Below are 22436 nucleotides of genomic sequence, written 5' to 3'. Positions count from 1 at the left end.
CTTCTTTGTATATTCATGTATTCATATTTTCTTCACATATTAGCATTTGCTGGTTGGCGACATTTCATTTTGTTCTGGTACGGATAGTAGTATTGATCCTCACCTGCTGTAATTGCCATTTGTATTACGATCACTCATAACTATTAATAATGCATCTATATGGTTCTCTGGAGGGTGGGAGGGGGTGGGGTGATTATGTGTTAAATTGACATTGGGTGAACCATAATCTGTATTGTTTATTGCTGTTTTACTGATTTATCCAATAAACTTTCAATTAAAAAACAAAATTTGAAAACCTTTTCTCCCCAAAAAGGCACAAAAATATACATAACATATATGCATGAAGACAAAAAGGTAAAAAAGTTAAGCAACACAGGCAGGCTCACATTTTGAGTAATCTACCAGATACTGCTGCCACTTTAACATTTTATTTTAATGGGTGCATAAACCCCCTTAGCACACCTCCCTGCTGACAGACGACAGGCAGGTTATATACAACAGAAAATGGAAAAGAACTGCAATGCTATCCCTTGGAGAAAAGGAAGGGAATACTGCAGTAAAAGGAACATGGTTTATATCTTCACTGCAAGAAGCTGGTAATTACAATCCATGGCCAACGCACACTGTGGCAGGCAAGAAGCAGGTGTAGATTATAGATCTCAGGGTCCTTTACATAGCACATACTGGGAAGGACCTTTTTCTAAAGGGCAAAAACAGCATGCTTTTAAGTCACAGTTCAATGCATTTTGGTATGATGTACCTAATCTTGTTTTTCCCTATAAAGTTAAAAGTCATAAAATGCTTTAAAGATTTGTGTTTAAACAACAGTTTTCTTGTTCCTCAAGGGTCCTGAGCACTAGCCTGTATCACCAAACTAAACTAACTATTATGTACAGATGTACATTAGAAGAGATATGTTGGATTAGATCTGGTTTTGTAACTTACAATCAAGAGAACTCTGGAAACTGTGTTTTCTAAATTCGAAAAGGAGAACTATAAAAATCTCAGACTGCTTTGTCATAGAAATTTAAAAAAAAACTGGGCTGGCATAACTTGAAGTCCTGTAACACTCATGTCACTCTATGTGCAGTAATTACAAAAGCATCATTAGAAATTAATATATGCAGCCTAAACACTGTTATTTTAATACCAACCCTTTAAATAAAGCATTTGGCAAGCTTATTACTAAAATCAAATTGAAAGAGAGAGCACCAGTCCTTGAAGACTACTGAACTGATAGACAGATGTAATGAAATTCCTATCCAAAAGAGAATTTTTCTTGGATACTTGGCTTTACTGATTGATAGTGTCATAGATTAGAATCTCTTCAGTGTTATATGGATTAGTTTATACTCATAGTACAGGTCATGAGAACTCATGGGAACATGACAGTGAAAGGTAAAAGGAATCTCCAAGGAAAATATCTCCATCTTAGATATGATTTCCCCATTAAACATTTGCTCATATTTTGGTGGCATAAATGAAGGTTATAGATGTTCAAAACTGTGATCCGATTTAAAACATTTGAAATGGTAGGAGAAATGACTTCACATCTAGAGTTGGGATCTTCAAACTTTTAAAACATATTTCAATTAAAAGCAAGGATTCAGAATCCTTAAACTCTAAAGGGCTTATTGCTGTAATAATCTTAACTGGACACCCCTTGAATCTGTTATGTTCAACAGTGTTCAGAAGATTAATTTTCAAACCACTACATTGTCATAAAACCGCAGCTACAAGAGCTGGAATAGCTGAACAGTATCAGTCAAATGTCCCCTTCAGATAATCATCCTCTTTATACTATCAGCTTGGATTAGAGAGAGGTGAAAATGATAGGCTGAATGTTTATTTAAACAAAGCTGACCTAATGGTTAGTGTCAATGCCTTAGCAAGTCATAAGGTGACTCATTTTGCAGGTGGAAACCCACAGTATTTAGAAATACAATTTTATGTAATAAATAAATACATCCAAATGATCACCAGGCCTGTCATTACATCTGAACCTGGTGGATGAATTCACATTTACTTGCCAACACAATAACATTTTAGTAACTGTTTCCAGTTTCAGCTTTCTAGTTTGGAGCCAAATGAACCCCCCTCCTCCCACTGGTCAAAATATAAATGACAAACTCAAATTTGTTAAAGGGCAATAGTTTGCCGCTCATTGTAATTTCCTAGCTGACCAGCTCCAATCAGTATTCATTTGTTCTATTTTGGCAGAAGGAAGAACGCCTCAACCTGCAAAACTGACATTTTTTTTTTCACTACTGCAAAACAATCCATGTTCAAATGATAAAAGAGAAGGCAAAGGAACCTTTGTTTCCTTCCACAAAGGCAAATGGAGTAATAAATGTAATCGTACTAGGAAAAATAATCCCTATGAAAATGTTCACTCCATTACAAAGCTGCTGGATGCTCCCTTCCAACAGGATTACTGGCTCCCTTCCAACATCTAGCAAGCTGCAGGACCTGGCTCTGAGACCTGGATTTCATGAGAAAGCAAACAACCGTTTGTCACCTTGACAGCCAAATAATGAAAGGAAGCAAGGGCCTCAGTTTATTAAAATCAGAAACAAACCAAGAAATTGCCAAAGAAAGAGGAAAGGATCAATTTCAGTTCCTTCTTATTTCTCGAGGAGAGAAAGTGTAGGAACTGAAGTCTGAGGAACCATCACGATGGCTGTGAGTAAAGTCTGCTTAGCTCAGAACCCTATCTCCGACCAGAGCAAGCAATGGGTGCTTCAGATCCCATGGAAGCAGTAGGCAGTTGGGATTTTCTGAACCTGTAATGGCACAGTGGCAGGGAATACCACAGTTACAATGGGGGTCCTCCTGTGGGCATGTCTGAGGCTGAGCAGTGCTTTTCAATGGCAGCCAGCGCACTTCTTGGGCTGTAATATTCAGAATTTCACAGCAATCAAGGTGTCTGCAAATATCACAGAATGAAGGCAATTCTGAAACTCCCCACAGGGCAAGGTCATTTGAAAAGGAAGATTGCTGAACACAACACGGTTACAAAGCACCCACATCCAAGCAAAGACCAGTGACCCCCTTACTCTGAGCAACTACATACCAGTATCAAACTTACCACTCATTGCAAAATTAATAGAAAAATCTGTACAAAAACAACTGGCTGAGTATTTAGATAACAAAATATACTATACCCTTCTGTAAGGAATGAGGTAGGCGAGAATAAGGTAAAAGTAAAATAATATGTTTATTGATATACAATCTTAACAATTCTGTTAAAGGTATACAGTTCTAAGCACTAAAATATACAGTTCTAAGCACTAAAATATACAGTTCTAAGCATGTAAAGTTCTAAGCCTATAGAGGACCCCAAGGGGGGAGGGGGGGGGGGGTTTGGGGGGGGGGGGAGTTGTCAGGTGGGGGGGGAGAAAAGTTGTATCTGTTTGTTGGTTTGACTAACCATGGGAGGGCTCAGGAAACACCCTCTTAATTCTGTATTTTTTTTGTAAAACCAATAAAAATTGTTTAAACATAAAAAAAAAAAAAAAAAAAAAAGTTCTAAGCATTAAAAATATTGCTAAGCATATACATCTGTATCCGTGCACAATATTTCAGCCAATATTCACAATACCCTTTTCATCAGCCTGCCTGAGAGAGAGAGCCCACCACAGGCAAAAGGGGTCCAGTCACTTTGTACGTCTACAAAGGACACGCAGCACTTTGCATGCCAGCAAAGTGAAAGTAAGTTTCTCGCTCTCCCCATTTTTCAGCCATAGCTGCTTGTCTTTTATAGCCTAATGTAAACAAGTGGGTATGCCAAACTAGACTGTGTGTATGTGGGACAGGATTACTCACTATCCTAGAATCAGATCTATGCCAACAGTCCCAGTCTAAACTATGCATTCCAGACTCAAGGATGGTTTAGTCAGGTCATCCTACTCTGTGCTGTATGTCAAACATGCTGAGCTGATTCTGCAGTTTCCCTTACACCTTCACAGCATGGATTTCGCAAACACTACAGCACCGAGACCATGCTGCTCTCACTGAATGACAACATTCTGAGAGGATTTGATAGAGGAAAACACTACAATCTGATGATGCTAGACCTTTCTGCAGCATTTGACACAGTAAATCATGACATACTTTTAAAGAGACAGGCCTACAGGAAAAAACTTTAGCCTGGTTCAAATCATACCTAAGTAACAGATTTTACCAAGTATGCATAAATAACGTATTATCAGAAAAAGTAAAGTTAAAAACAGGAGTACCACAGGAATCAGCTCTATCTGCAACCCTGTTTAATATTTATCTGCTGCCACTATGCCACCTCCTAGCAGGCCTGGGAATCATACACTACATTTATGCAGATGACATTCAACTACTACTTCCCATTGAAGACACAATAGAAAAAACAATAAACTAGCAAACATGTACCTAGACATCATCAGACAGTTACTAAACCAAATGGAACTAGTCATCAATATAGAGAAAACTGAATTTTTACATTTAGAATGTAAAAACTTAATGATCATCCAAACCCCAATACTGCTGAATAATCAGAAGATAGAATTAGCCAAAAAAGTACGGAACCTCGGTGTAATAATAGATACGGAACTCAGTCTCAAACCTCACATATCTTTAAAAGTCAAAGAAGGATACGCCAAACTTATGGTACTCAGGAAATTAAAACCTTTACTAACAATGACAAACTTCAGAACTGTCTTACAAGCACTAATATTTGCTAGCACCGACTATTTAATGCCCTTTTCCTAGGACTACCATACACAACAATAAGACCACTACAAATACTGCAAAACTCTGCCGCAAGGTTACTAACTGGTAAAAGAAAAAATGATCACATTACGGATACCTTAGCAGAATTACACTGGCTTCCAATTGAATACAGATTATACAATTATATAATGGCCATGTAAGAAGCATCAGGATATGTTATATGTTTGTGTATTTACTCGAGTCTTGCTACTGCAACTCAATTTTATTGTAAACTGCCTTGAAATGAACTTGAAAGTCGGTATATAAGGATATATAAATAAATAAATAAAATAAATAAATACAAAACACTTTGCACAATTCACAAATTGATTCATGACGAAAAAGCAGAATGGCTGAACACAGCCCTACATGTTCATGTCCCACACAGAAACCTGAGATCTGCCAAAAAAGCACTCCTAACCATTCCGTCCGTTAAAACAGCCAGATTGACCCAAGTGAGAGATAGGGCTTTATCATTAGCTGGACCAATACTATGGAACACCATGCCCTTAGAACCTAGACTTAAGAGAGATTTCAAACTTTTCAAAAAGAGTTTAAAAACCTGGCTTTTCCACCAAGCCTTCTACAAAGAGAATGGAGAATAGTGGAATATGAAATCTGGCAGCAGACCATCAGCACGCAGCACCCTGTATTGTGCATTATGTGTGTCTTTTAAAACAGAATATACATTACGGTAGAGTTATACACGTATCTAAGGCTGATAAACAGAGAAAAGGACAAGATTTATATTACTATACAAATAGTATTTTTTATGAAACTTTGTTACCGAAATTTAATGGCACTCCCTAGTGACAGTACTAATCTACACAAGTAACCAAAGATATATTTATGTGCCTCACTGTAAACCGTTGTGATGGAATACAACTGAACAACGGTATAGAAAACTTTTTACATAAATAAATGAAGTGATTTGAAAATGCAATCATCAATTACTCTTTTGCTTTTTCAGCCTAACGCCGCCCACATTTTTCCACAGGTACTGGGAGAGACAATAATCAAACTGCATAAAGATAACTTATTATTGACCTCACAATGTCCAAGAGTTTAGGCCAGAACCAACAAAAGGTCTTCTGGACAAATCAGACTTTTAGAGCAAGTATTTTGAACTCGGTACCAGTTTCCCATTTAGCTTGTCTGGTTTTCAGAATATCCACAATGAATATCCATATGTGTAATCCCTGTTTCCAGACTTGGGGAGCACTGGGGTTGCTCTCCAAAGGTGGGGGATAATATCTCTGGGGCCATGGGCTGGGGCAGGATTACCTGCAGAGCCGGTGCTGGGCCAGACACACACCCAAGAAATACAGCAATGTCCACTCGGGATTTGTGCTCCAACATAAGAATAGTTTTACTGCTGTAGCTTCTGAATAAAACAATGAAACAGCACAGGAAGTAGCAATAACAAAAACAAAAACCAGTTACTGCCGTCTCTTTACACAGCATCTTCTTCTGCCTACCCTGACTCTCTTTACATTTGCATAATAAAAGTAAGTGACTCACAATGTCCTGATCAGCTCAAGGAAGAAATCCCTCTGGGTCTGCAGACAGGAATCCATGCAGAGAGGCTTTGATGGCTCAATTTGCCTCCTGGTCCAATCAAGTTCCCACCACAGTTAAGTACAGGTTTATTTAAATCTTCAAAACGATATTGTAACAATCTTGGAGGGTCATTTATCAAATCGAGTTAGGGCCCTAACGCCCACAATAGCTACCGCATCGCAAATTGTGTATGCAAATTTTTCATTTGTATTCAAGTCGGAGGATTTTGGGAGGAGTTAATGGAAATGAAGGTCAGTTAGTGTGGCGTGCAATAGAGGCACAGCAGCGCGGGTTTTAACGCCAGAAATAACTGCACCTTTTTCCTGTGCAGTGTCCCTGTGTTAGCTGTGTGTTACCGGCCGAAAAAGATTTTATCGCGAATTGTGGTTCGAGAATGGAGCAGGGAGAGGACCTCTGTAAAGGCTCACGTATATCTGAACTTTTTATACCACTGAAAGAGGGGGCAGTTTTACATGCACAGTCATACTTACCAACAGCACAGTTACCATCAGTGAAGATTTAATGTGATTTGGAGGGATGAAAGGTCTAGCTACAATCAAGCTAGGTAGAGAGAACATGGTACAAATCTACTCTTCTTTCACCTTTCATCCCTCCAAATCACATTAAATCTTCACTGATGGGAACTGTGCTGTTTGTACATATGACTGTGCATGTAAAACTGCCCCCAAAACCCAACTCACCCCGAGTTACTAGTGCCCTCTCTTACAGTGATATAAATAGTTAACTTTTTTGTGAATCTCTACACAGGCTCTCCCTTTCTCTTGCCAGCAGTCCAACATGCCAATTGCGATAAAAACCTGTCCAGTCAGTGACACAACATGTGATGGACTTCTCAGCTTGCAATGTGAAAATAACACGGGTGCAATAAATTTAACATGCGTTGAGGTAAAATACCAATGCGATGCTGTACCAGGAAAATTAGCCTAACCACACCCCCCCCCTTTTTTTTTTTTTTTTAATCATGGGCACTAGTTTTGCTATATTTATAGCAAAATGATGAATCTAGTAGGCCTTAGTTTCTTTCCTTCAGGCTTCCTGAGACTGGTTGAGAATCTCTGCCTTAACTCTCTGAAACCCTGGGAGAGGGTCTTTTTAGGTCTGCAGCCCTAACCAGGTATAGTCAGGGACTTTATAACCTTGTCCTTAAACCAAGCCCTTAGTGGCTGCCTTGAGCGTCAGTCAGGGAGCTAGCCGTGACACCCTCTGACCAAAAGATGACCTTTTCTCACTGGAACCTTCTGAATTTCCTTCAATGCAACACTTTGCAGCCTTTACAAACTTCTCATAAAAGGAAAATCTCCACTTTGCACTTCACCTCCTGTGAATATCACTCCTTATATAATCTGTGGCACACAGAACCCAGACATGCATGAGATAGATTTGTATGTACTTGTCTCCACTGTATGCAAATCTATTTCATGTACATTTATTGTGGATATCCCAAAATCCCTACCAGCTAGGGGGTACTTGAGAACTGGAATGAAAACCTCTGTTTTAGAGAATGCCTTCTTACTATGCATGACTTTATAAAAATGTCAGAAAATTCTCCCTGTAAGTTACAAACTCACTCCGTATGAAGTACAGGAAAAGTGCACGATGGACAATGGAAGCAGTCGAATTTGGAATACTTAATTTACTATTAAAACATTTCCACAAAGTACACAAGAGACCACTATTGTATTATTCCCACTTATCTCATGCCCGAGACTGACATATACACGTTTGAGCTTGAAATTCACAAATAATTTGTGATTCTTAAGCAAAACTATAGAATACAGCTACATAGGCTGATATACAAAAACATGCACATATACTAATAATCACTTTAAATGACCATCACACTTCAGATCATCAGGAATGCTATATTCATCTTGTTTTCATCTCTGTTTTTTAAAGAAATATTTCTTTTGCAATTTAAAAATAACAGTTTGTACTTATAACACAGTCCTTTCTAGAACCTCTTGTGCGCATTCATTTTTCAACAGTGTTAAAAGGCAGTCTGCCACTTTTTGTATGTTGTAATGATTGTCCGATACCTTCGTGCCTCTATAATATGCCCAACATAGATCCAGGTTTCAAACACAATGTTCTTCCTCAGGTGGATGGTCAGATTTCAGACTCTTAACATTGTTCAGCGACTGATTTTACCACAGAACTTGAAGTAGGAAGGACAGAGATTGGACAAGAGACCAATGCAAAAGGTGACTTATGATTATATGTAAGGCAGATGGAAACAAGATGATTGTTGGTCATTTAAAGTGATTATTTGGCATAATTACACTTGAGTGGGTTACATAATATTGATATACACCTCCCACTGAGCTATAAGAGTAGGGTGACCAACTGCCAGGTTTTGGACCAGACAGCCTAGTTTTGCAGCCACTTATACAGTGTCCAGTTACTTGTAACTGGACACTGTAAAATCCGGTCAAGCAAAGCCAGAGGCCAATCAGGGGTAGGCGTGACAGGATTCGTAAAGCACCAATCACCTGCTGCTATGTAGGAGAGTGGGGAAAGACAGGGGCTCATTGCTCACTAAGTGCCCTGGGCTGCAACTTCCAAGGAGCTGTCTGTCATCCTGGCTGGTCTGATAGCTGTTCGCTTCTCTCCCTCAAATCAGGCCTCCCTCGCCTAGAGAGCTACTGCCTACCTGTCCTGTTCTCTCTTCTGAGCCAGAGGTGCAGGACCTCAGGCCTAGATTCTCAAGCTTCCTCTATCTCCCCACTCTGGCTCTTCTCTGACGCAATGTGCCAGTGGTTACTCCCACAGCCGCAGTATCTTGCACCTGCCATTTTTTGCTTCACCCTCTGATGGCTTTGACTCAACTAATTACTTCCAGTAAGTTTGCAAATTGAGCTCCACACACTGCCCATTGCTTCCTCCCTCTGACCTCTGAGATAGTCCTGACCCATGTGGCCCTACCCGTATGTACTCCTCTTCTGTCCATCCCAGCAGCATTACCTGCAGCAATGGCACTAGCAGGAGTCAGAGCGGCTCCATGTGGCCCTGCCTGGGACTGGATGCAGTCATTATGGCCGAAAGGAACGGGGGATGCGAGAGTGAGGAGTGAAGGCCTCGGCGGTGCTGCTGCCTGCTGGTGATTTCTCTCAGTGGCGGTGGAGCAGAGCATGGGTGTTGTGAACATAATATCCACTCCCCCAGCTCCTCAGAGACTTTTGTCCACATCCCGCCTCTCTCTAGTGTGCTGACCATCGATTTGTATAATATTAAGTAGAAAGGGGGCAGGGAGGAAACCATGAGGTGGCCACAGTGTCCTTTTCGTACTATTACATACAGAAAAATTGGGCAGTGTTAGGTCTAAGGAGTGAAAGCAGGTGAGGAGATTTCATTTTCAAAATTGTATGCGCACTTTCACTTGTGTACTTTGCACCTGCTTCTATGTGGGTACAAATGTATACATGCGTGGTATGCACTGGCCGCATTCTCAAAGGCGATCTCTGCAGACAAGTAGATATACAAAGCACCCACAGAACAGCAAGCTCCGTGGGGATATCAGAAATTGCCATCGCTATGAGGATGTTATACTAATCTGGGGAATTTCCTGAGGGTTGGTGGGCCTCTGCATGAAAGTTTGCTACCCATGCAGATGAGCTCACAGTACAGCTGGATAAAAAGCTAACTACATGTTTGCAAATACATGCAAATCTATCACGTGCATATGTATATTCATTGTGAATATTCTGCAAACTACTCAGGCTAAAGGGTAAATTAGTATCGGGTTGAAAACACTTTGTTGCACAGGAGGTGGACCCTTGGGCTGAGGTGGGGTTGACGCTACCCGCAGGGAAAGCCCTACGGTTCCTCACCGTTGGCAGGCGGAGCTGGCTGATTGACAGAGGCCGGCTGGAGCTTTGCCAATTCCCCATAGTTTGAGCCCTTGGTACCGGGGCTCGCTGGACTTAGGTGGGCCTCCGCCCGAGGTCTTCTTAGGGATGATGAGGAAGTCAGTCAGAGGCTAGCAGCGGGGGTAGAAGTAGGTGATCCGGTCCGGACGAGGCAGAGTCCCGGAGACCCGGGCGCCAATGAGAACAAGAGACAGACAGAGGGTGCCCGAGTAAGAACAGGCCCGAAGTCTGAGAGGCCAAGTCCAGAGTAGGTTCAACGGGAGCGTCGTAGAGCAGGCTGAAATCAGGGCAGGCAAGGAAGAGTGACAAGCCAAGCATGGATCAAAACCAGGAGTCAGAGAATGGTCAGGCAAGGCAAAGGTCAAACCAGGAGATGGGCAGGAGCGAAGTCAGATGTAGCGGAGGTCAAGCTAGTGTGGTCAGACGAAGCAGAGGTCAAGTCAGGTATCAATCAGTAGAAGACAACCAGGGTAGACACAGAACACAGGAGCAGGAATGGATATCATGATAAGGAACACAAATGAAGCAGGAACAAGGAGGAAATGCAGGAACAAGCAACTAAGCACACAACTAGCATGGAGACCTGTTGCCAAGGCAAGGAAGCACTGGCTGGTCCCAGCCTTAAGTACCGGGACCCTGTGACGTCATCATCCAGGGCTGCAGGATGGTTTCCCGCTGCGGCCCCTTTAAAAGTAGAGCCGATGCGCGCGCGCCTAGGGAGGGGCTCGGCGTGAGACGGCGGTGTCTCTCCGCAGACCACGGGGGGAGGCTCGTCACAAAGTTGAGACATCTGTGGAGGAGCAGGGAGCATGGGGGGCGGCCCGGACACGGAGGCAGCTGCCCACGGCCGCAAGAGAGGCAGAACCAGGTGCTGGAGCAGGCAAACAGGGGTAAGTGGGCCGGGCCGTGGGCCTGCTGTGGCCAGCACACGCAACACACTTGCTTTAAAAGTTTGATTTGTCTAGCTTGAGGCGTAATTAGCTTTTTTTGTGAAAAACCAGTGTGTGAAAACATTTTCTACCAATTCAAGAATCATGAGCTACTTGCGTGTTTTTGCAACACAGACCACGCACTGAAGTTTATTATGGAGACTGGATGAAAACTGCAAAATCTCATCACAAGAGGGGCTCCGAGTAGAAAACCACGTGAAAATACTGAACTTTCACTGTGTTTGCACGTTTCAGGGGGGTTTCGTGTTTTTTTTCCCCGTATGTAGCACTTCTTGCAATAAAATTTGGCAAGTTACTACATAATATCTATGTTTGTCAATGATAAATTCAGCAGATACAGTATTAATTGGTTTGTATGAAAAGGCATAAGAACATAGTTATGTTAATCTCAACAAAACAAAAATAATACTTAAACAGTTATCAGGAAATCTTTAAAGCCATTCCGCGCATAAACTCTTCTCTCAGGCACAAATCTGCCAACTCTCCCTTCCTTAGAAACCTTCCCTGGACCCTCATCTCATCGCTCCCCTCTCCACGTAGGCCTTGCTGCTGGAATTTAGCTGGACTCCAAGAGGAGTGCTCTGTTTAATGGAGAAGAAGATACAATACCAGTCCTGACTCAGAAGAGACCATTAGGGGAGCTGCTGAGAAAACGAAAGTGTGCACGGGCCCTGCTGCTCAAGGGGTCTGAATAATCTGAGTATTGCACTGAGCTGATGTTCTTGCGTATACTGAATGTATACAGGAAGCTGGACATCAGGGGGCACAGTCCTGAACAGTGGGAGAAAGTACTGACCAAGTCCTCTCTGTGGAAGCACAGGAAATAAGGGGAGACATCTCCAGCCGCTGGGCTTCCAAAACGGGTCTGACTTGTGTTTACAGGAAAACGTTATTTACAAGCTGCTCCACAGGAAAAGTGCCAGATAGCTGTGCTCTGAACACTGGGACACAGGGAGCACCAAAGGATCCAGGGAGATTTCTAAATACTTCCCAGAAATATGTTCTCATGAAAAGACACTCAGAGATCAATAGTCACAAGATTTCTCCAGCTAACTTTGGGTGGTACTCAAATCTCTGAGCAAGTAAACTTTGTCCAGGCAAACCGTGGACCGTACAAAATGTACCCGCATGCAGAATGGCAGGGTTGGAGGTTTTCTTGGGGTGCAGTGAAACTTTAGCTAGTCAGTGCTGATAGTCAGTGCTGTCCGGTTAATGTTATGTGGGTAAGTCTGGTCGGGCTGAAAGGCTGTCCTAAAGATATCTGGATATTTTCAGTGGCAGACTTGTCCCAATAAGTCCCACTCAATGGTCACTGAATATTGGGCCCTGGAATGTTCAGGGGTGCTGCCTGTTCTTAGCCTCTTCAGATCATGAATCCTTCTCCTCTCTCTCTCTCCCTTAACATTCTTCCAATTCACGGGAACATTTAAAGTGAGAGCTAAGTCCCCCTTAAATTTTGTATAAGGAGGCTTCCCCTTTTTTAATGACTGTTCCAGGTGCACACCAAACTGAACATCTTTTCCTGGGAGGAAGGCGAGTTCCCCAGGAGCTTACTGCTTCATAAGAAGCTCGGCATCCTTTCTTCAGTCTCTCTGTCTCTTCACAATACACCAAAACCCATCTCCGGACGCTCACACACTCCATGCTTACAAAACTCTCTGGGCCATTACCATAAGGGGCTTAAAATACAGACGTTCACAGTTCTCTGGGTCATAGCTTATGGCACAGGAACTACATATACAGTTGCCTTTTCATTAATTGATGGTGATTGAGAATGATAAAAGTGACCTTTTATCATGATTCTATACAAAGAGAGAGACTCCTGAAAACTGAATGTACAAAATAAAAAAGCGCTGTGTACAGTCGTGGTCACATATGTCATAAATATATGAAAAGAATATTAAATGAGTAGATATATGAAACCAGAAAGAACTATAATATTTTGTTTTACTCAAATCCATCACCCCCCCCCCCTCTGTGTTACCTTTTTGAAGATGCACTCACTGCATGTTAACATTTTTATATCCATCATCAGAATTTTGAGCATTCAGTTGTAATAACTATCATTAAAATCACTTACTAGTAGATTAACTAACCTGCTATCTGACCACCTTGGGACCTGGAGTAAGTCCAATAACGGGAAAAGCTGGATATCTTGACTTATAAAACTAAGATTATTATAAATAGAAATGGCAGCTCCAACGCAGTGGCAGGCAGGAGGCAGCAGCAGAGGTAGGCACAAGGCTGGCGTTCAGGAAAGGGGAAATATGACACAGAGCAGCTGGACGAGAGTGAAGCTTAGGACACTGGCCATTTAGATCCAGACAAAGCAACTAACGCAGGTCAGTTAGCTCAATCTATCTGATCTCGGGACATCATCCACCGAAATGGTTAACTGAGCCAATCAGATAACAGATCAGTTACTGTGTGTGATGATCAGGGATCCAGGGCACCTGTATTTGCAGATAGACTGTAGACAAGATATAATTTGTGATGATTCTTACCCTGAGAAAGGATCATCTTACTCTGAATTGAAACCAAAATGTGGTAAGAAAGGAGAGTGAAAATACATTTAAAAAAGATGTTCTGTTAATATTGACAAGGGACAGCTAGCTTTAGTTCCTGGTCTTTTACCTGATTGCTTACTTTGCAAATGTCTGAGTCCCTGTTTGTTGCCCTCGATTCTGTTATACAGGCTGAAGTGGGCATTTCAATTGTGATTACTGCATGTGCTATGCAAAATGCTATAATGAACCTGATTAGTGATAAGAGAAAATAAGCACAGCTTATAAAAGGCAATCCTTCTACTTTTGGCTCAATAAAAGGACCTCATTTTCACACGACTCCTTTAGACCCGAGAGTTGTTGATGCCGTCCTGTTTGTAAAACATTATTTCCTCAGCATTCCACATATCAAAATCAAGCTATTTTATACAAAGGTAAAAAAGACATCTCAATAATATATTTAAGCACAGTCTGAGTTGCTTATCCGTACTGCACTGAGAAGTCAATCCCCCTTGCCTCAGTTATCCATGCACTAATCTCAGTCTTTCTGTTGTCCTGAGAATACCCAAAATAAACGGGACAGCCAGGAACTTAGTTAACATCAATTTGCAAGTTTTCTACTCACAAACACAAGATAAGAAAAAACTGACTGACTTACAACAAGAAAGTGATTTCTATCTTTAAAACCTGGGATACTATTATTATTAGGCTGAGTTTCAAATTAGGATCCATGCAATTCTCGGACCTTCAAAAAAATGTTGCGTTAACCGAACCATGTTGGACGCTCACCTGTTAAAGAGGTTATTTCTGCTGACCATTCTCAGGAATCCAGTCGGGTCTGTGACAGAGTTCAGTTTATTGTTCATCTCCTCATACTGCTGGTCCATTAAGTCCCCGGCCTCGCTCTCAGTTTCACTGCTGCTGCAGGCCCTGAAGGAGAAAAGCCAAGAACAAAAGGATGCTGTCAAGGGAAGGAGCAGAAGCCATCTGTGGATCGTCTCAGAACCTGAATTCCTTGAACCCACCCCCACAGAATTCACATGAACATGTGGCCACAGCAGTTCTTGGGGAGGACGACTTTAACAGCCATTGGCCACGTAAATTGTATCTGAACACTGCCCCCTCTCAATGTGGCTAAAACCATGTGCTTTACTTTCAGCCACCTTCAAAGGAAGCGTTTCCAGGGGCATTTTTAGGTGGTGGGGAGTAAATAACATGCCTAGATAGCATTTTCAAATGTATGCATGTTATTTTCCTTGAAAAAAGTTCCTACAGGAAAAACAGGTGCTGATGTCCGCAGATAATTTGTACCCGAGAAGAAATGTCAAAGCAAATGAACGTGTCTACTTTTGCCTTGAAAACTGGGGCAAAGTCCTCCGATGAAAAGTACTTTCTCACTTTGTCCCAAAATGCAGGCTTTGAAAATTGCTCCAAATGTCTTTCCTCATGCTCCCAGAAGTAGCTTTCTGTGCTCAGATTCTTTTTTCATTTGTAATCTGAATATTTGTTTTTCTTCTTCAAAGGGTCTGGGGTCACTGTGCTTCTTGCTTTATTGAAGGTCTGCTGAGCAGAAACAATCCTGGATTTTTGTTCTAATTTATTTATTTATTCTTTCTTTGTACATTTCAGTTCATACATAGCACCCTAACCTGCAATATTCCATTATATAGTTCTGCCTACAAACTGGAAAAGAATATTGAGATATATGCTGATGGCCATATATCAGGGGTCCCCAAACTTGGTCCTTAAAAGCCATAACTCGGTCACGCTTTTAGGATTGCCACAAAGAAAATACAGGACATTTATTTGTATACATTGTCTCCATTATACACAAATAGCTCTCATGCATATTCATTGTGGAAATTCTGGTGTCCTCGAGGACCAAGTGTGGGGGATCCATGCCATAGACAAATTAGATCAGGGGTGGGCAATTCCAGTCCTTGAGGGCCACAAACCTGTCGAGGTTTTAGGATATCCTAATGAATATGCATGACATAGTTTTGCATACAACTGAGGCAGAGTGCATGCAAATCTCTCTCATGCATATTCATTAGGGATATCCTGAAAGCCAGACTGGTTTGTGGACCTCGAGGACCGGAAGTGCCCACCCCTGAATTAGATCCTTAAAAATGATTATTATGTAAAGTTGTCTACCAATTTTGAGAAGCACAAGCAACAGAATTGCTCAGCTAGAGGAACTGAGGATCATTGTAACCCATTCTCAAATCTGAGCAAAATTTAATAAGATGGCAATGCTACTGTAAAACACAATGAGAAAGGACTATTTTCTCTAGGTTTTTTTTAAATAATCTTAAGGAAATGAAATATCTGGAGTAAAACAAGGAAAATATAATAATCACAGAAAAACCTAACTTGACTTATTGAGCTCCAGAATTAGAAATTGCTAATGATTATTTTGCTGATAAGGCTTCCAGCATTGTAGTACCTGGTGGGTTATTTTCTACATCTTGTTCTTTTAATGGTTTTGTAATACACTGTATATTCTAAGTTGCCTTTAAAATTATTTCTTTCAGTAGAACATTTTCCTAGATCCACCAATAGGTGCATTCTTGTTATGTTATATAGTTACTTCACGTCTATTTCTTTTGTCAAAGTCCAAAGTTCAGCAGCAAGTGCCACCGCAGTACTTCATGAATTCATTCAAGCTTTTCTTTTTTTTTTTTACATACCAGATATTAATACAATAATATTTCTTTTTGCAAAGAGTTGTGGTAGGACTTACCAAATCTCTGGCTTCCTAGATCTAAGCTTGCTTACAATTCCATACTGTAAGTGACAGGGCAATGCAGCTCCTGGTTTCACCCCGCCACTTACATGCCTGGAGCTGCAGTTCTGATTTCTCTAGGAAAAGCTGTGCCACATCTCTATGCAATAGAAAAAAAACCAGGTCTGGCTCACTGTCCCTTAGGCATGGAGTTATTGGTAACTTTAACTGAATCACTCCTGTTCTCAGGAACACCAGTTTGGTAATGGGGCAAGAGAATCTCTAAGAAGATGTGGGCCTCTGCAAAAGTGATCGTATATGTGGTTCATCCAAGTATCAACACCAACACCTTCTGACCAACCTGAAACCTTAGGGCTGGATTTTCGGGGGTTTACGCGCATCTCCAGGCCCATTTTCAAAGGGCCCGGCCACGAGTGTAAATCCCGGGATTAGCGAAAGGGACGGTCCAGGGGGTGGGCGGGGCTAGAGGTGCCCGGCACAGCGGTCATTTGCCACTGTGCGCAACTTACTCCTTCCCTTCCTATCCAAGCTAGTAGAAAAAGTAATATACACTAGACTGCTAGATTTCCTGGAAGACAATAACATCCTGCACCCCCAATGTGGATTCTGCAAAGGACACAGTAGTAAATCTGTCTTACAAGACATCACGAATGGTTTTCATCTGAAAGCGGATGGTGGTGATTATATACGAGTCTTACTAGATATTTGTGTAGCATTTGATACAATTGATCACAATCTCTTGATTCAGTGCCTAATGGATATTGGTATCATAGGCACTACCCTCAGATGGTTCAAATCTTTTCTACAAAACCCAACTCATCATGTGAGCAAATGAGCAATCCACACCAAAAAACCTAATTTATGGAAAACCTCAGGGCTCTGGTCTTTCCCCAATTCTTTTAAATATCTACATTGGTCTGATCCCAATTCCATCATTCAACATTGAATGTCATCTATTTGCTGATGATATCCAACTTTGTGTTAAGCTCGGATCCAACCAAGTTGTTCCTTTCACTGATCTCAACAACTGTCTAACAGCAGTAACCCAAAGGCTCAGCAATCATAAACTCAGACTTTACCCCTCCAAATATGAACTCCTGGCTGAGCCTTGAAGGCTACCCCCCTCCCCCCCCCAGCCTAAGGACTTGGTACATAGTCTAAGGGTTCATCTTGATCCTCATTTTACAATGGATTCCCACATAACTATGGTAGTGAGAACGTCCTTTATGTATTGCCAGTAGATTAGGCAATTGTATAACTATCTTGATCAGCAGAACCTTGCTTCAGTTATCCACACGCTAATCACCAGTTGATTGGATTATTGTAACTCTCTACTGAATGGCATCTCACAATCCTTCTTGAAGCAACTAAAATTTGTGCAAAACATTGCAGCCAGAATCTTAACAAGGGCTAAATCAACCAATCACATAAGGCCCATCCTTTACAGACTGCACTGGCTGTTGATTGAAACTAGGATTAGGTTCAAGACCCTATGCTTGGCCCTCAAATGTGTAAAACAAGCACCAGAATACCATGCCAGCCTCTTTTTCTACACTCCTGCTAAAGAGCTCAGGTCCTCACAAAAAGTTCTTCTTTCCTCTCCTTCCCTGACTTCTGCCAAGCTAAACTGTACAAGACTGAGAGCTTTCAGCTGCTAAGCTCCCAAGATATAGAACAAGGTTTCCCTACCCATATCCATAGAACCAAATTACCTTGCTTTCTGGAAAAAAATAAAAATAAATAAAAGCTTGGTTATTCAACCAGGCAGGGCCGGTGCAAGGGGATTAGGCGCCCTAGGCGAGCCTTCTCCCTTGCGCCCCCCCCCCCCCCCGGTCTCGGCCCCGACTCCTACATCGTTCTCGATCACGCCCACCGACTGTATGGTTTTCTGGGTCACGAGCAGGTTGGGCACTGCTCGCGGCCGCCAAATCTCCACTCCTCTTTGCCGCCGCTTGCAGCCCCATATGGTTTGAACCCAGTGGTGCACCAAGGGTCTCCGGCGCCCGGGGGCCAATGCATGTGTGAGCCTCTCCAACATCCCCCCCGTAATCCTTCTTGTACTAAAGCTTAAGGTCACAGAAAATCAGTGATGTCTCTAGACAGAAGGATTTTTTTTTGGGGGGGGGAGCCAAAATGACATTTCTTCATCACACCCACCTCTATAGCATGGATCCTGATCCTGCTTTAAAACTGGTTATAAAAAAAAAAAGTGTTAATAAAAAAGTCCAAAGGCTCTTCTGCGTAATTTTAAAAAGCTGGCCAGTTTCACACTATATAATTATTTGATAGCCTCATTCAACTAATTCTATATGGCTATGAGCGTGAAGTCAGGAATATATTGGGAGGGACAGAATGTCAATGTAAATCCTGCACCTCCAGTTCTCTAACTCTGTGCATCCACTGAAATTCCCCCAAACAATGGAGCTTGGATGTTTCCCTTACAGCTCATCATACTAAAAGATATTTTCAAATTCTGGTGTCACCTCACAGTAACAGCAGCACAAACACCTTCCACTGCCAGGCACATTGTGAACTAACACAAACCCCCGCAAAAAAGACACTCAAAATCTATACTGCAATCCCATCGTTACATAACAGTAATAACACCAAGGATTTTTTGCAACATGGATTGCATAAAGGCTTGGCCCTTTACTCCTTGAAGGTGCAGGTTGCGGCTCTTGCCTGTTTCAGAGACCTGATGAATGGTGTTTCCTTGTCGTCTCATCCTGATGAGGCCTGTTTTTTGAAGGAAGTGAAGCACCTTAGGTTAACGGTTCCATTGTGGAGTCTTAATTTGGTGCTGGACCTTTTGGCGGGCCCTACATTCTGATCACTGCATAGCCTTTCCTTACGGTTGAAGACTGTGTTCCTGGTGGCTATATGTTCTGCGTGTCGGATTTCTGAGTTTCAGGCCTTACCTTGCTGGAAGCCATTCCTTCGGGTGACTCCAGGGGCATTACAGCTGCATACTGCTCCATTCATCTTGCCCAAGGCAGTCTTGGACTTTCATTTGAATCAGTCCATCTCCTTGCCATCTCTGGATAAGGTCAAGGATGTGGAGAAGTTTCACCTTTTGTGCTCCTTGGATGTTAAGTGTCTTGTTGTACAGTTTCTGGAGGTCTCTGAGTCTTTTCGAAAGATGGATCACCTGTTTGTTCTCCATGGTGGGAGTAAGCAGGGCGCTCTGGCTTCGCGGGCTACTGTAGTTCATTGGTTTAAAGAGGTGGTCAGGGCCGCGTATGTGGATGCTGAAAAGTCGTTGCCTACTCAGGTTAGGTCTCATTCCACTAAGGCTCAGGCAGAGTCATGGGCAGAGGTTAGTCTGTTGTCTCCTGTTGATATCTGCTGAGCTGTGACGTGGTCCTCCTTACACACTTTTTCCAGGTTTTATCGTCTGGATGTGGAGGCCAGGGAAGATGCAGGCTGCCTCCTGCCCTATTGGGGAGTAATTTTGGTAAATCCCACTGGTCCTGAGTCCATTTGTCTACATGCTAGGAAATGGAGAAATTACTTATCTGATGATTTCGTTTTCCTTAGTATAGACAGATGGACTCTACTTCCTGCCCTCGGTTGCCGCATGAGTGTGTCAATTGTCCTCCTGTGGGGCTCTGGGTCCCAAGGAATTACTGGTAAGTGTTCATCCAGTCCCTAGCTTGGGGAACCTAGACTCTTATGTGAGTTCAGTGTATATGGTTGGTTGAGTACAGTTCTGGTTATCTGTATTTAATCATGTTTTTAATCAAGGTTTTTGTTAGTCTGTCCACAGTTGCTTTTGAAGAGAATATTGGCAGGCTGGGTCACTGCAGGGCTATTATATACTGTGACGTTAGATGGCTCCATCTCCATCTGCTGGCAGGGGAGCATAAACACACTGGTCCTGAATCCATCCTTCTACACTATGGAAAACAAAATGATCAGGTGAGTAATTTCTCAAATATCACATTTTTGTAAATAAATAAATCATGAAATATTTCCTTACCCAGATTTAGCAGAGCATTTGAGGTATACCAAGTGAGAAGGGGGGTCAAGCTAACTATTTAACGAGATACAAGGCCATGCTCATGCCAGTGGGTCACTACTCTTAACAGAAGGCTTGAGGGTAACCATTAGAGAGGTAATTACTACCCTAAAGAAAAACTTGCTGGGCAAGATGGATCATTTTGGTTGTTTTCTGCCATTATTTACTATTGGTTTCTCTAAAATCTTAAAAACTACGTAATTTTGACATATGCTGATACCATACTGACATATATAATACCATACTGTCTTAATTTGATGAAATATATACAAATAACCATGATAGATTCAAGATGACAGAGATTGTCCTATGATTCTGATAGCTCATATTCTATTTTGAACTTGATATATAGTAGCTGCCATACTGCTGTCCTTTAACATCTCTGAATACTACAGCACTAGTCTCATCTACCAATGTACACATTCCTCCTAGAACGTATGTATTCCTTTAGTTTATTATCTGCATCTATATGATTCTTAAGGAAGAGGCATAGTTAGGGAATTGAAATACATTTTATATTAAGACATGGAGTGCATGTTTGAATTTTCTATTTTTGGTTTTGTGTCTCACTTTTACCAAAATGCATTTGTCTAATAATCATTACCACAACTTTGGTTCCTTCTCCTCGTACCCCTTTGGGTGCTTTCACATAGTGGGCATACCGACACTGTGCTGACAGGTCATCTAGCCTGCGTTGCAGTCTGTGTGTTTTTGAAGCATCAAACTGTGAGGCATACACAGGGCTCCTGTCTTTCTATCTTGTTATCAGGGAACACTTTTCAATTTAAGATCATTTTGACACTGAAAAGTGAAGTTAATGCCTGTGAAATGAGGAGGACATGTTGCAGGGATATCTGGAGTAACAACAGCTGCAACCATCTGTAAAGTAATTGCAGTAACCTTAAAAAAGGATGTGCATCAAGAACTTTTGAGACTTACTGCCATGCACACAGACTGAGTATAAAGTGCAGGCCTAAAGCAATGCAGACATGGAGTTTTACATCCATGTAATGATTTTGGCAATTTTATATGAGGCAGTTTTTCACACAGAGGAAAAAAGACTGAATTTGTTTCTTCATAGTAGAGAGATGTCATCACCTCCCAAATGAGAGGAGAACCTTGGACATGTCCATTATAAAACTTTGTATCCAGCCTGAGACCAGCTATGAAATAGGTATCGTTCTAACACCCGTTTTGCTGATGGAGTCTAATGAACGTATGAGAATATTCCTATGCATCGGGACCCAGATGACATCATTTACATCCCACCAATCCTGTGTCTATAGGAGGTGGCAATATCCAATCCAGATTTATTCAAGAGAGACTTTGAGTTACCCAGACGGACTTGGATGTCTGACATTATCTGAACAGACATATTTATATTTATATTTATTTATTTAGAGTTTTTTTTTATATACCGACCTTCTCGATATACATAATCGAATCAGGTACTCAGTTGTATCTGCTACCCAGTCTCAACAATAGTTATTGTTACTGTAATTGCATATTATACCCCTATTTTAGTTACTTTGTCATTTACTAATTATCTTCAACTGTTACTTGTAAGGGCCCTGCCCAAAAGTTATTTGTTCGATGTAAACCGATACGATGTGCGAACGGCTATCGGTATAGAAGAGACGTTAAATAAATAAATAAATAATAAATCCTGGGGACATTATCTCAAAGAGCCTTTGCTAAGGGCATTTCCCCATGGCTTTCCTCATGGACTTCCCAAAATGTGGGTTTCAGAGCCTTGCTGCCAGAACTGCCTGTGTAGGTCACTAAGACTGTGACTTGTAAGCTAAGACTGAGTTCATACTCAGCACAGTTGTTCAGTAACGTAAATGCAACTGTTTGCCAATTATTCCCTTGAAGGACTTTTGGCCAATTAGTGAATCTTATCCTTTTTCTGCCATCATATCTCACGGAGACATCAGTGAGAACTTTTTGGGTTTTATTTGTCATCCACCAAAGGGGCTTCACTGAATCGAGGCAGCCCTAAGGACCTGTGCAGTATTAAAGAAGGTG

General features: G+C 41.7%; 1 protein-coding gene across 2 annotated transcripts in view; it reads right to left on the bottom strand.

The window, feature by feature from the left end:
- Positions 1–22436, bottom strand: part of TTC28 (tetratricopeptide repeat domain 28) — a 2190403-nt gene that overhangs the window by 272631 nt on the left and 1895336 nt on the right. For both annotated transcript variants that reach the window (XM_029572102.1, XM_029572103.1), the window contains exon 13: positions 14434–14574. In XM_029572102.1, the coding sequence (XP_029427962.1) occupies positions 14434–14574 (141 nt within the window). The remainder of the gene's footprint in view (positions 1–14433; positions 14575–22436) is intronic.

Source organism: Rhinatrema bivittatum, chromosome 11 (genome assembly GCF_901001135.1).
Source record: "Rhinatrema bivittatum chromosome 11, aRhiBiv1.1, whole genome shotgun sequence".
Taxonomy (NCBI): domain Eukaryota; kingdom Metazoa; phylum Chordata; class Amphibia; order Gymnophiona; family Rhinatrematidae; genus Rhinatrema; species Rhinatrema bivittatum.
Note: the sequence above shows the minus strand (reverse complement) of the source record. Positions and strands in the feature narration are given on the sequence as shown.